Genomic DNA, 11178 nt, shown 5'->3' on the forward strand with positions numbered 1-11178 from the left:
ATCCGGCGCTGCGCAGCTTCTTGATGTGCCCCTCCGTAACGGAGGAGGCCATCCACTTGCCTCCCGCTCCGGACATGGTTGGAGAAGGTTGAGGTGAGATGTGCGTACTTGGGCGCTGGAGCTCGAGTGCGCGGAGATGGATAAGCAAAGGAGGAAGAAGGCGTAGGTAAAAAGGTGGATCCTTATCCCCTTATATATGGGCGGACGAAACCATGCGTCCCCACCGGCCTGGTAAAACTCGCTTATCTCCCAAGTGCCGCAATCAATGGCGCGGTTGGGTTACCCACGTCCGTATTGATGGGAATCCCGGAATAAGGGGAACACGATCTCTGCTTCGACAAGACGTGTCAAGGAAACCGCTTCGCTAAACGCGCTGAGGTGGAACAATAAAAACAATTCAAGTAAAGGCTTGGCCGTGGCGTGATGTCATGCTACGAAATACGTCAGCAGATTGAAGTTGTGTAAATATTATTCTCTCTACGGTGGTATGTGGAATTTATTTTGCAGAGCCGGACACTATCCTGGTGTTCACAATCTTCTATGATGTATTCGGAGGAGGAACCCGCCTTGCAATGCCGAAGACAACTTGCGCGCCGGACTCCTCGTCATTGAAGCCTGGTTCAGGGGCTACTGAGGGAGTCCTAGACTAGGGGGTGTCTGGATAGCCGAACTATCATCATTGGCCGGACTCCAAGACTATGAAGATACAAGATTGAAGACTTCGTCCCGTGTCCGGATGGGACTTTCCTGGCGTGGAAGGCAAGATTGGCGATACGGATATGTAGATCTCCTACCATTGTAACCGACTCTGTGTAACCCTAGCCCTCTCCGGTGTCTATATAAACCGGAGGGTTTTAGTCCATAGGACGAACAACAATCATACCATAGGCTAGCTTCTAGGGTTTAGCCTCCTTGATCTCGTGGTAGATCCACTCTTGTACTACCCATATCATCAATATCAATCAAGCAGGAGTAGGGTTTTACCTCCATCGAGAGGGCCCGAACCTGGGTAAAAACATCGTGTCCCTTGTCTCCTGTTACCATCCGCCTAGACGCACAGTTCGGGACCCCCTACCCGAGATCCGCCGGTTTTGACACCGACAACGACCTCGCGCGCGATCAGCTTGATCACCCGCTCACCGCGGCGATCCGCCTCATCTACATCGCGCGACTGACCTGGCCTATCGGTTACGCGCGCCTCCGCAGGTCCCGTGAAGATCGTCCCCAAGTTCAGCGCGCCTCTCCACCGATCGAGCATTGGGCTGTCGCTGCGTCGCCCCGTCGGGCCGCAGCACGCCGCCCCGTGGTTCTCCTCGCGGCTGCATCGACCTGTGCGTCGCCGCTCCTCTTCGGGCCGTAGTGTCGCGATACGCGGTCCCCGCCGCCGCCTCGAGGCCGTCCCCGCGGCTGCAGCGACTCGCGAATCGTCGTTGCGTTGCCCCTTCGGGCCGCAGCATCGCGGCCCGCGGTCCCCGCTGTCGCCCCGACCGTCCTGCCGCCGCTACGTCGCCCCTTCGGGCCGTAGCGCCGCGGCCCGCGATCCACTCCGTCGTCACCGCGCATCGACCTCCCGTGGTATGCGCCTCGCCGTCTCCTTTGGCGCGGGAATGCCACCGTCCGTGCCGGTCTTCGTCACGCTGTCAGGGTTCTTCGCCTACTTCAAGCACCGCCGCCGCCGCTCTTCTTTGGCCGCCGCCGCCGCTACCTTCATAGCCGCCGCCGCCGCCCGTCCACCCCCTTCGTCTTCGTCCAAGCACCAGCCCGTCGCCAGCGTCGCCGTCATCTACCCCGACCATTTCGTCTACTCGACCACCGTCGGTGACATCGGCCCCGTGCCGATGGACGTCGCAATCGTCGTCGAGTTCTTCTCTGCTGGCCCCTCCGACTTCTCCGACATGGCGTACATCTCGTGCAGGTCCCTCGTCTACGCATGCCCGATGCTGGCAACACAAATGCGTGCCTTCATCCACGACGTGTCCCCGGGCCTGGCAAGCCTGGTCGGCGCTTCGTCAACTTCGTCTTCGTCCGTCTACGCATGCCCGGTGCTGGCAACACCGGTGTGTGCCTTCGTCCACGATGTGTCCCCGGGCTTGGCAAACCCGCCGCGATGCGTCGTCAACACCATCATCCTTCCGGCGCACCACTACCTCGTCACCACTGCGCCCATGACTAACTCGGCGCCTCCTTGCGCCCGCGGCTCCACGGTGACTTCCTCGACACCGGCCACCCCGACTCGACATCGACCACGGCATTCTTCACACGGTTACCTCGACCACGGCTCCACAACCCACGCTCTTGGCTACATCGACAACTGGCACAAAAGGCTACCGCCTGCTTGAGCAACCTCGTTGGTTTCCACTCCAGCCACGACTCCGCGATGCGTCGACCGTTACGACTGTGGGGGGGTGTCCGTCGGCTTGCCTTCGGATTCTTCTCCAGTCTCACCGTCTGCGTCGCTACCGTTGTGACCGCGGGGGGATGTTGAGTAACGTGATTGTATTAGAAAACATAGGTTAGACTAGGAAATATTCTGGCTTGCCTTGTACTCCAAGTAGATCATGTACTCCTATATATATGCCCATGAGGCTCAAGCAATACAACGAACTATTCCACCAATCCTCTCTCCCCCTTCTAACAACCGGTTCTATCAAGGAGTTGCTACCAGTGTGTGATACTATGTGCCACATCCTTAGATACACTCTCAATCCTAAGGCCGGTGACTCGCATAACACGAGGAGCTCGATGTTGGATATCTTCATGTATATTCATGAGAAAAAAGAAAGTGGATGTCTTGGACTTCACGTTCTATGAGCTTCGTAAGGGTGTGCAAGAGAACAAGTCCTTGATATATGCTCATCCAGGTATTGATTGAGTCTGTTTGCCCATCAAGGTATATCTCTCAATACAAGAGATCCATTCTCAAACACAATATAAACTGGACTCCTGCCGCTCCTGCTCCTTATGTGGCTCCTAAGAAGGGGCACAATCCGAGGCCCGATGAGCACGCCACCTACACTCATGGGTGTTCCTTCACTGCCCGGATTTCACGTGGTAAGGGCAAGAAGGTTGTCCCTGAGGCCAGTTTCACCAAAGAGGAGAAAAAGTCTCTGCTGAAGACCAAGGTAAAATTTGAGGAATCAAACTTTTATGGACCTACATTTTTCTAAACTTAATCCCCGAGACAATTTTGATCTCATATGAAAGCCTCTCTTCATCTTCTTCTTCGTTTCACGCGGTCAACGGCGATTTCTCGCTACTAAATGATATCCATGAAGTAGGTAGGGCCTAGGATAGATGAACCGTGATAGCAATTTGATACAAACTCAATATGCACGACGTACGCGTGCGACAACGGAGTCGAGGAAGTAGGAGAAATTTGTCCTTAACGGACTGTGGTTTGGGCAGTTCTTCGTCTAAATATGTTCTTCTCATCTTTCTTCTCCTAGTGGCACGATGACGTGGTCCGAAACGCAATGATTCATCAAAATCGGCGACGATGGTCGGCGGTCATGTTTGTCTTTAGGTTTTCTCCTTTACATGATGTTTCCTCTATAGGTTCTCCTTTGCATGTGGTTCTGCTTTGCTCATGGCCAAGGACGACGGGAAGGAGTGTCGTCGGACCGGGGCGGCGAGGAGAGCCCGTAGCATTCGCCGCAAAAATGGGAAAGACCATAAAAGGAAGAAAAAAACCATCAGAATCTCGCCGGAGAAGAGACGGGAGGGTGACGCCAGAGATGGCGGGGTGGGCAGATGGCGGGGCGGACAACAATGACCGTGCCTAACCGGGTCGTTCACATTTCTTTATTTTTAACGAGAGTTGCCTCTCCGTCTAGACGACAAAAAATTTGAAGAAGAAAAACATACTTTCTCTATATTAATGGTTCCGGGAAAGGGCTAGATTTTTTTAGGTAGGGTGGGTGGGGGGCGGGGGGAGGGGGGGACTAGGTGTAAACCTGATCATTAGTCGGCCCAGGCCAGATTTCAGGTTGGGCTTGCATAAGTCCAACCCTCAAACTTCAAGCCCGAGTCCGTTGTGAAGCCACAAAAATAGTCCTTTTCAAAGCCAAGGCCTGCCTGTATGCAAGCGCAAAGCCCAACCCAAAGCCCGGCCCGAAGCTTGAGACAGGTCCAAACAGTCTTATCGGCTCTTTCCGGGCTAGAGACCGGCTCGGGTTTTTCGGCCCGGGTTCTCCTTTTTTTTGTGGGTTCTCCAAACACGGGTAAGCTAGGTGTGTGTTAATTCCTCGAACCAAATATATTTTGGGTGACTAATGCCTTCCTTTCTTCGAGGGGAAGGGGTAGAGATGCTCCTATGCGGCGAAAAAAGAATGGCGTTCTTGGAACGTGAGAAAAACCTCTTTTTTTTTTACGTGAGAAACACATTGCCGCGAATTTCCTGTTTTTGAGGGGACCTTTGATGCGAATTAAGCTGGTGCCAAGTGCCCTCCGTTTCAGCGTCTTGGCAGCACGCCTACAGCTACAGGCCTGTCAAGTCAAGTCAAGCCGTGTTCCCGTCCCGTCTCACACCGCACCACGCGGACTCCCTCCCTCCATCCCTCCTCCACACTTTCCCCTGCTCGACGGTGCTCTACAGTACAGTACAGCAGCAACTCTGCTGCTTCCTGCTGCCTTCTCTCACCAAAAAAACACATCCAATTCCATCGCCAGCGCCGTCCATGATCCTCTCGGCGTTCCTGCTGCTCTGCTGCGCCGTCGCCACCTGGACCGTGTCCCCGGCCAAGTCGCGCCAAAGCGAAAGCCCATCATCTGAAATGGGAGCAGATCGTCAGGCTTATGCTACCTTGGACCAGGTAACGAAGATCGTGCCTTGTTCAGTCGCAGCTTTGGTTCTACTCTGCTGCAAGTTTCTCTTCTTCTCCCTATGGTAAACTAATATAAGAGTGTTTAGATCAGATCACTACTTTAGTATTTTAAATGCTATTATATCAGTTTACGGAGGGAGTACATTACAATCTGATTCACATTCTCCTTCGGCGCGTCGATCGATCGGTCGTATCTTGGCAGGTGAAGGCGGCTCTTCAGCGGGTGGGGCTCGAGTCGTCCAACCTCATCATCGGGGTGGATTTCACCAAGAGCAACCAATGGACAGGTGCTCTCTCCCTCTCTCTTCAGACTTTACTTAACTGTCTGAAGAACCTTAGCACCTTTTCTTCAGTTATTACCACCATACACAGTAGTAGTTCTGAATTTTTCATGGATGGATGTGTGAATGGACAGGGAAGCGCTGCTTCGCCGGGAGGAGCCTGCACGACCTCGGCGCCGGCCCGAACCCGTACGAGGAGGCCATCGGCATCGTCGGCGACACGCTCTCAGCCTACGACGAGGACAACGTCATCCCCTGCTTCGGCTTCGGGGACAGTAAGTCACTCTCGAATGGTGGTGTCCGGTGGTAAACTGCCTTATGATGACCTCGACTCAACCGGTGGTGATCTCATCTCATTCATCTGCCTGCCTGCCGCCAGCGTCCACGCACGACCAGGGCGTGTTCAGCTTCTACGGCAACGGGCGGCCGTGCGCCGGCGTCCCGGAGGCGCTGCTGCGGTACCGGGAGATCGCCGCCACCGTTCAGCTCTCCGGTAGCATCATCTTGCCACTGATTCCTGCAAGAGAAAGACTGGTCTTGTGAGTTGTGTCTCATGATGGTTTCTGATTCAGGCCCGACATCCTTGGCGCCGATCATAGAGGCTGCAATGGGGATAGTCCAGCGCTCCGGGCATCAGTACCACATCCTGCTGATAATCGCTGACGGGCAGGTGATCAACGGCCATTTTTGTGTGTGTCCTCTTTTCTCCTTTTGAAAATTTTCAGACCATGTCTGGAATGAAATTTGGTGCTAATTTTTGTGCGGTTGTGTTTCTGACGTGATCAACACCAGGTTCCGAGAGGTTGCGGCGCTCATCGCGCGAGCTCCCCGGACGAATCAAGATCGGAGAACTACATGGAGGAGAGGACTCTTCAGGCCCTCATTCATGCTAGGTACTAGTAGTTGATTGATACAGCTGAATGCCAAGTACCTATCTCCAAAACCTGACTGGTACTTGGGTTGTGTTTGCTTGCAGCCATTTCCCTCTCTCCATCGTCCTCGTCGGGGTCGGGGACGGGCCATGGGACGACGATCAGATGCGGTTCCACGACGGCAGACGCCGGTTCGATAACTTCCAGGTATGTGGTAGAACCATTGTCACTTTGTTTCTGCAAGAGGGCATGCTCATTCATGCCATGTCCTGAACTAACTCAGTCCCCACCTCACTCATGTTGCCTACACCAACTGCAGTTTGTAGATTTCACCAAGATCATGTCGGCGGAGATGTCCCGCGCCGAGAAGGGGGAGCGGTTCGCGCTCGAGGCACTGGAGAAGATCCCAAGCCAGTACGCTGCGATCGTCAGCCAGCGGATCAGGTACTTGCCAGCAGATCAGAGAGAAATGCTGTAGCACTGAAGGTTGATTTATTTGTCTCAGAAGTTTACTCTCTTTTCTCAATTTTATATGATCCATTTTCAGTGATCTGGCTGCGATGGCGCCTGCGAAGACGCCTCTTCCTCCTCCATCCTGAGCATCCGGTTCGCCGTCGGTTTCGCTGCACAGTCAGGTTCATGATATGGTCACATTGTTGGAGGATGAAGTTAGCCATTTTAGTTCCCATCCCCTGTGTGTGCTTGTACACTTCAGAACAACTCATTTTCTTCCAGCCAACACCTCCTGTTTATTTGTACTCTTTTGATAACAACTTCTAGGTAAAACTACATCTTTATTGACAGAGTTGGCAAGTCTTCATATGTTACATAAGAAAATCATATATTTTGCCTGTGTAGTTCACCTGAATCGGCAAAAATGAGTTGTGGTGGTCATATAAAGAAATCCAGGGTAAAGTGATATGTCAAAAAGAGACGATTTTCCCAAAGAATGAAACATCTTCACTATATCCCGAGTCGGTAACTTTCTCTACAATTACACGCCGCCCGTCGAACACCCTCGTGAGTCTGCACACTACAAACAAGCACGGACAAATTTGCCAAACATCTACAGGAAGAACCCAAGCTAAAAAAAAAACTAATGTTCTCTTTGCTTTTTCTTTTGTCGAAACAAAGGAGCAGACGGAGAAGTGTTTCGATCTGTATAAACACCACGCCGCTGCTATATCAGGGGTTCGGAGAGCTCCATCTCGTTGGAGGTCTCCTCTGCCTCGGCAGGCGGCAGTCGTACGTAGTTCAGCCCCAGCCACTGCCATGGCCAGCACACATACCTGTGGCCGCTGCGGCTGCTCGGGTCCGCCCTATTGTCCGACTCCTCCGCCTGCCTGTTGAGCTCCTCCAGCCGCTCGCGCAGCCTCGTGGATCTCGTGTCGGCGAGCTTTAAGGACTTCTCTGCTGCGTCACGGGCCGCCATTGCGGCGGCCGCTGTCTCCTCCTTGAACTTGAGCTTGTTTTCCAGCTCCACCATTGTTTCTCTTGCTTCCTCTAGTTCCTTGTGGAGGGACGATATCTGTGCAATAAAATAAAAATTAATTCAGTTCAGCTTCTCATGGATCTAGAAGACTGTTGATTGCAACCAGAAAGGACGCTTCAACCCTATTTGAGAACAAGCCATTTCCTTACAACTGATGCTCTTTCCAAAATAAAAATAAAAAAACATGAAGACACTACGCATCCTTGTACAATCATATATCCTTCACACAGCGGCATTACAAGTTGCCAACATCAAGCCTGTTGATTACAACCAGAAAGGATACTTCGTCCTCTATGGGAAACAAGCCCTTTCCTTGCACTGGTTATCTATAGTTATCAACAATCAAGCCTGTTGATTACAAGTTATCTACAGAAGTTTTTTTATTTCCAAAATAAATCAACATTTATGCAAGCACAATAAAGTATCCTTCATATAGCCACAATACCAAGTTGCGGGACTCAGCTGCATCTGCTGCCAACCACTACTGATTGCAAAGCCCTTCCTTGCACTTTATTGCACATCACTTAGACACAACTTATCTATAAAGACATTTACGCTTAAGGCATCAAAATTATTGTTTCGCAACCGAAGCATTTTTCTATGGACAATGTGGCAATGCCATATCTAAAACTGGTAGTAACAACTGAAGGATACTCTAATGTTGCTATAACTAACTTCCAAGATGTAACAACAAAGATCACATGGAAACAATTCATTATGAGGAAACTGAATACAACAATGGAACCATAATAAAGCTGATGTTGAACCACAAGCTACACCATACCATAACAGAAGTAATATGTTTGTCTCACTATGCTAAATAAGAATAAAACCCGCGCTACCCTCAGCACCATGTGTCTGTATCAGTATAGCATAGCATATGGTCCATACATAATGATGTTTCAGCTAAACTGCCAAATGATATTATGATAACACTAACCAAGAATTCTACTTAAGTGTTCAAGCATGCCTACTACGATCCTGTGCTTTCTTACACTTTGTGTAGTGCCTTGCTGTCAAAACACCAAACATATGTTTCAAAAGTGCACATGGTAGTATGCCAGCATGTTCACTGTGTTCAATTCTTAATATTACTCTGTTCTCCATAAGAAATATTTAATATCAGACGACTCCAATTCTATGTGATTAAACATTAAAGTCAAGCATTTGCTTGTCTAGTTAACTCATGGAGTCATGGTAGTTTGCTAACATGTTTACCGTGCTTAATATTACGCCGTTCTCCAAAAGAAATATTTAATATTACCTCCGTCCCAAATTACTTGTCTTAGATTTGTCTAGATACATTGTCACGATGTATCTAGACAAATCTAAGACAAGTAATTTGGGACAGATGGAGTATCAGATAACTGCAATGCTAAGTGATTAATTCAGTCTAGCATTTGCTTGTCTAATTAACTCATGGAGTCCTAGTTTGCTAACATGCTCACCATGCTTAATATTTACTATGTTCTCCAAAAGAAATATCTAATACTCCCTCCGTAAAGAAATATAAAGTGTTTAGATCACTACTTTAGTGATAACTCATGAAAACTACTTTAGTGATCTAAACGCTCTTATATTTCTTTACGGAGGGAGTATAAGAGAACTGCAATGCTAAGTGATCAATTGAGTTGAGCCATTGGTTGTCTAATGTAACTCATGAAAACACAAACAAGACACCAAAAACATAAGGACATGCAGAGTAGTATGGTGCATGTCTGTATAAAGTATAAACGCACCTGAGTCTGGAACTCTTGCTCAATTGATCTACCAGCATTAGCTTCCTCCTCTGCTGCCGTCTTCCACCTTTGAATCTCCTCTTCAGCAGCTGTTATGTCCACCATCAGATCCTCAACCTGAAGAATGCAACAAACACTATGTGTTGCCTCACTAACTCTGACAATAAGAGTGATATGCATATACTCAAAACATCAGATTGGACATGAGGAAATATTACGCTTTCATTGGCCATCCTTTCCTTCTCTTCAAGATGTTTTATCTGCTTCCGTAGCTGACCAATCTCCTTTTCTTGCCCTTCCATCCTCGTCCTTAGTAGACTAGACTCTGCCCTGAAATCCACAATTTCAGAAGATGGGAAGTAGGAAATGGTAATTTCGAGCCCGAGGTATGAAACTTTTTACAGTAGCAGTCCTACTGACTTCGGGTTTAGTAATGAATTGCAGCTTTTATTTATATCGAGATGCCAAGAGTGGTACACTGAAGGGTAATTTATACATCAATTTGCATAGCTTATTGTTGGTTAAAAGAGGTCCAAAAGCATATATGCTTTAAACCACATGGCCATTCCACATCAAAATCCAATGGGTAGTAATTTCCATTACTGTTACTCAAGTTCAACAGGCAGTGCGGCAAAAAATAAAATGGCAAATAAACAAAAATGCAGCAATCAAGGTAGCTACCTTTGTGCTTCAACAAGATGTTGCAGCTCAATGATCTTAATCTGGGACTCCTTCATGCTGTTCTCCAATGCCCCTGCCTGCAATATTGGTTGATTGTTACAGAACAAACAATTCAGTATGGCTAAATATATGGGAAGTTGATGAACTTGCAACAGCATGAGATTATTCACAGTGCACCTACCAATGTATAGACTTCATCCTTCTCCGTGCTCCCTGGCCTGTGATCCCTGTGGCCGTTGAGCCCTATCTCGATTCCAGCCTCCCTCAGCCCATCCTCGGCCACCTTCAAAACCTCCGTCGTGTTAGCCTGCAGCGCGCTCCGGAGCAGCACCCCAATGTGCTCCTTCTCCCGGGTCAGCTCCCTCACCCTCTCCTCAAGCTCCGTAACCTTGCTCCTCCCCTTATCCCGCCACACCCCGACCTTCTGCAGCGCCATTGCGGCGATGTCGTAGGCCATCCTGGTCCCTTCCAGCGAAACCTTGAGGCTCTCCTCCACGTCTGTCTCCTTCCACACGAAGACCGAGTAGGGCAGCGCGGTGGCGGCGTCTGAGTCCACGAGCATGACTACCTCGCGAAGCTCATCGTAGAGCCTGGAGGCGCAGCCGATCTGCTCGGCGAGGACAGGCCTCTGTGCGTCCATCTTGGCCTCGAGGGATCGGACCTCATCCCGTAGCGCGGAGATCTCCGCCTCCCGATCGGAGAGGGACCTGGAGAGGGACTCGGACTCGGCGGCGCGCGAGGCCACGGCCGCCTCGAGCTCGGACACCTCGATGGCGATCTGGTAGTTGCGCTGGTCCATGTCCTGGCGCGCGCGGTCACGGTCGCGGCCCGCGGCGTCGATCTGCGCGAGCAGGTCGTCGACGATGTCGTTGGCGCGCTTGAGGACGCCGTAGGCGAGGGCGGGGAGGCCGGCGGAGTACTTGCCGGAGGTGGGGAGCGGGGCGGGCGGGGTGGACGGGGACGCCTTGGCGGAGATCCGCTCGAGGCCGGAGGAGAGCATGGAGGAGGCGGTGGCCGCCTCGGCCTGGAGCGCCTGCAGCGCCCGGGACGACGCGGCGGACTCGGCCTTGAGGTCGTCGCGCTTCCGCAGCGCGTCCTGCGCGAACGCCTTGAGGCGGCCGAGGCGGGTCTCGGAGCTGGCGAGGGACTCCTCCGCCGCGCGGCGCAGGCGGCGCTCCTCCTCCAGCTCCGCGGTTAGGTCGAGCAGGCGCTGCTGCTGGGCGGCCGCCGCCGCATCGGCGTGGTGGGGCTGTGACGCGGGTGGGGGTTTGATTGAGGAGGAGGTGGAGG

At 51.3% G+C, this 11178-nt stretch overlaps 2 protein-coding genes across 2 annotated transcripts; one reads left to right on the forward strand and one right to left on the reverse strand.

Annotated features, from left to right (window-relative positions):
* The first annotated feature begins 4571 nt into the window (after positions 1-4571).
* LOC119311646 (E3 ubiquitin-protein ligase RGLG2-like) lies at positions 4572-6779 on the forward strand. Its single transcript, XM_037587307.1, has 9 exons — positions 4572-4811; positions 5026-5110; positions 5239-5379; positions 5484-5597; positions 5677-5774; positions 5897-5997; positions 6081-6183; positions 6296-6420; positions 6524-6779. Exons 1-9 carry the CDS (start codon positions 4677-4679, stop codon positions 6573-6575), a joined length of 954 nt encoding a protein of 317 aa, XP_037443204.1. The 5' UTR covers positions 4572-4676; the 3' UTR covers positions 6576-6779.
* A 93-nt stretch (positions 6780-6872) lies between these two features.
* LOC119310122 (myosin heavy chain, embryonic smooth muscle isoform-like) lies at positions 6873-11176 on the reverse strand (the record flags this gene model as incomplete). Its single annotated transcript, XM_037585962.1, has 5 exons — positions 6873-7504; positions 9208-9324; positions 9426-9537; positions 9889-9965; positions 10070-11176. Coding segments are annotated over 5 exons (1761 nt in total), but the record flags the coding sequence as incomplete, so codon positions are not given.
* Positions 11177-11178: the final 2 nt, after the last annotated feature.

This window comes from Triticum dicoccoides, chromosome 5B (genome assembly GCF_002162155.2).
Source record: "Triticum dicoccoides isolate Atlit2015 ecotype Zavitan chromosome 5B, WEW_v2.0, whole genome shotgun sequence".
In the NCBI taxonomy this organism is placed as follows: Eukaryota; Viridiplantae; Streptophyta; class Magnoliopsida; order Poales; family Poaceae; genus Triticum; species Triticum dicoccoides.

Coding starts and splice junctions, on each gene's coding strand:
- LOC119311646 (XM_037587307.1), top strand. CDS start 4,677: ATGATCCTCTCGGCGTTCCTGCTGCTCTGCTGCGCCGTCGCCACCTGG. Junction 5,598..5,676: donor CGCCACCGTTCAGCTCTCCG/GTAGCATCATCT, acceptor TTTCTGATTCAG/GCCCGACATCCTTGGCGCCG. Junction 5,775..5,896: donor TGATAATCGCTGACGGGCAG/GTGATCAACGGC, acceptor GATCAACACCAG/GTTCCGAGAGGTTGCGGCGC.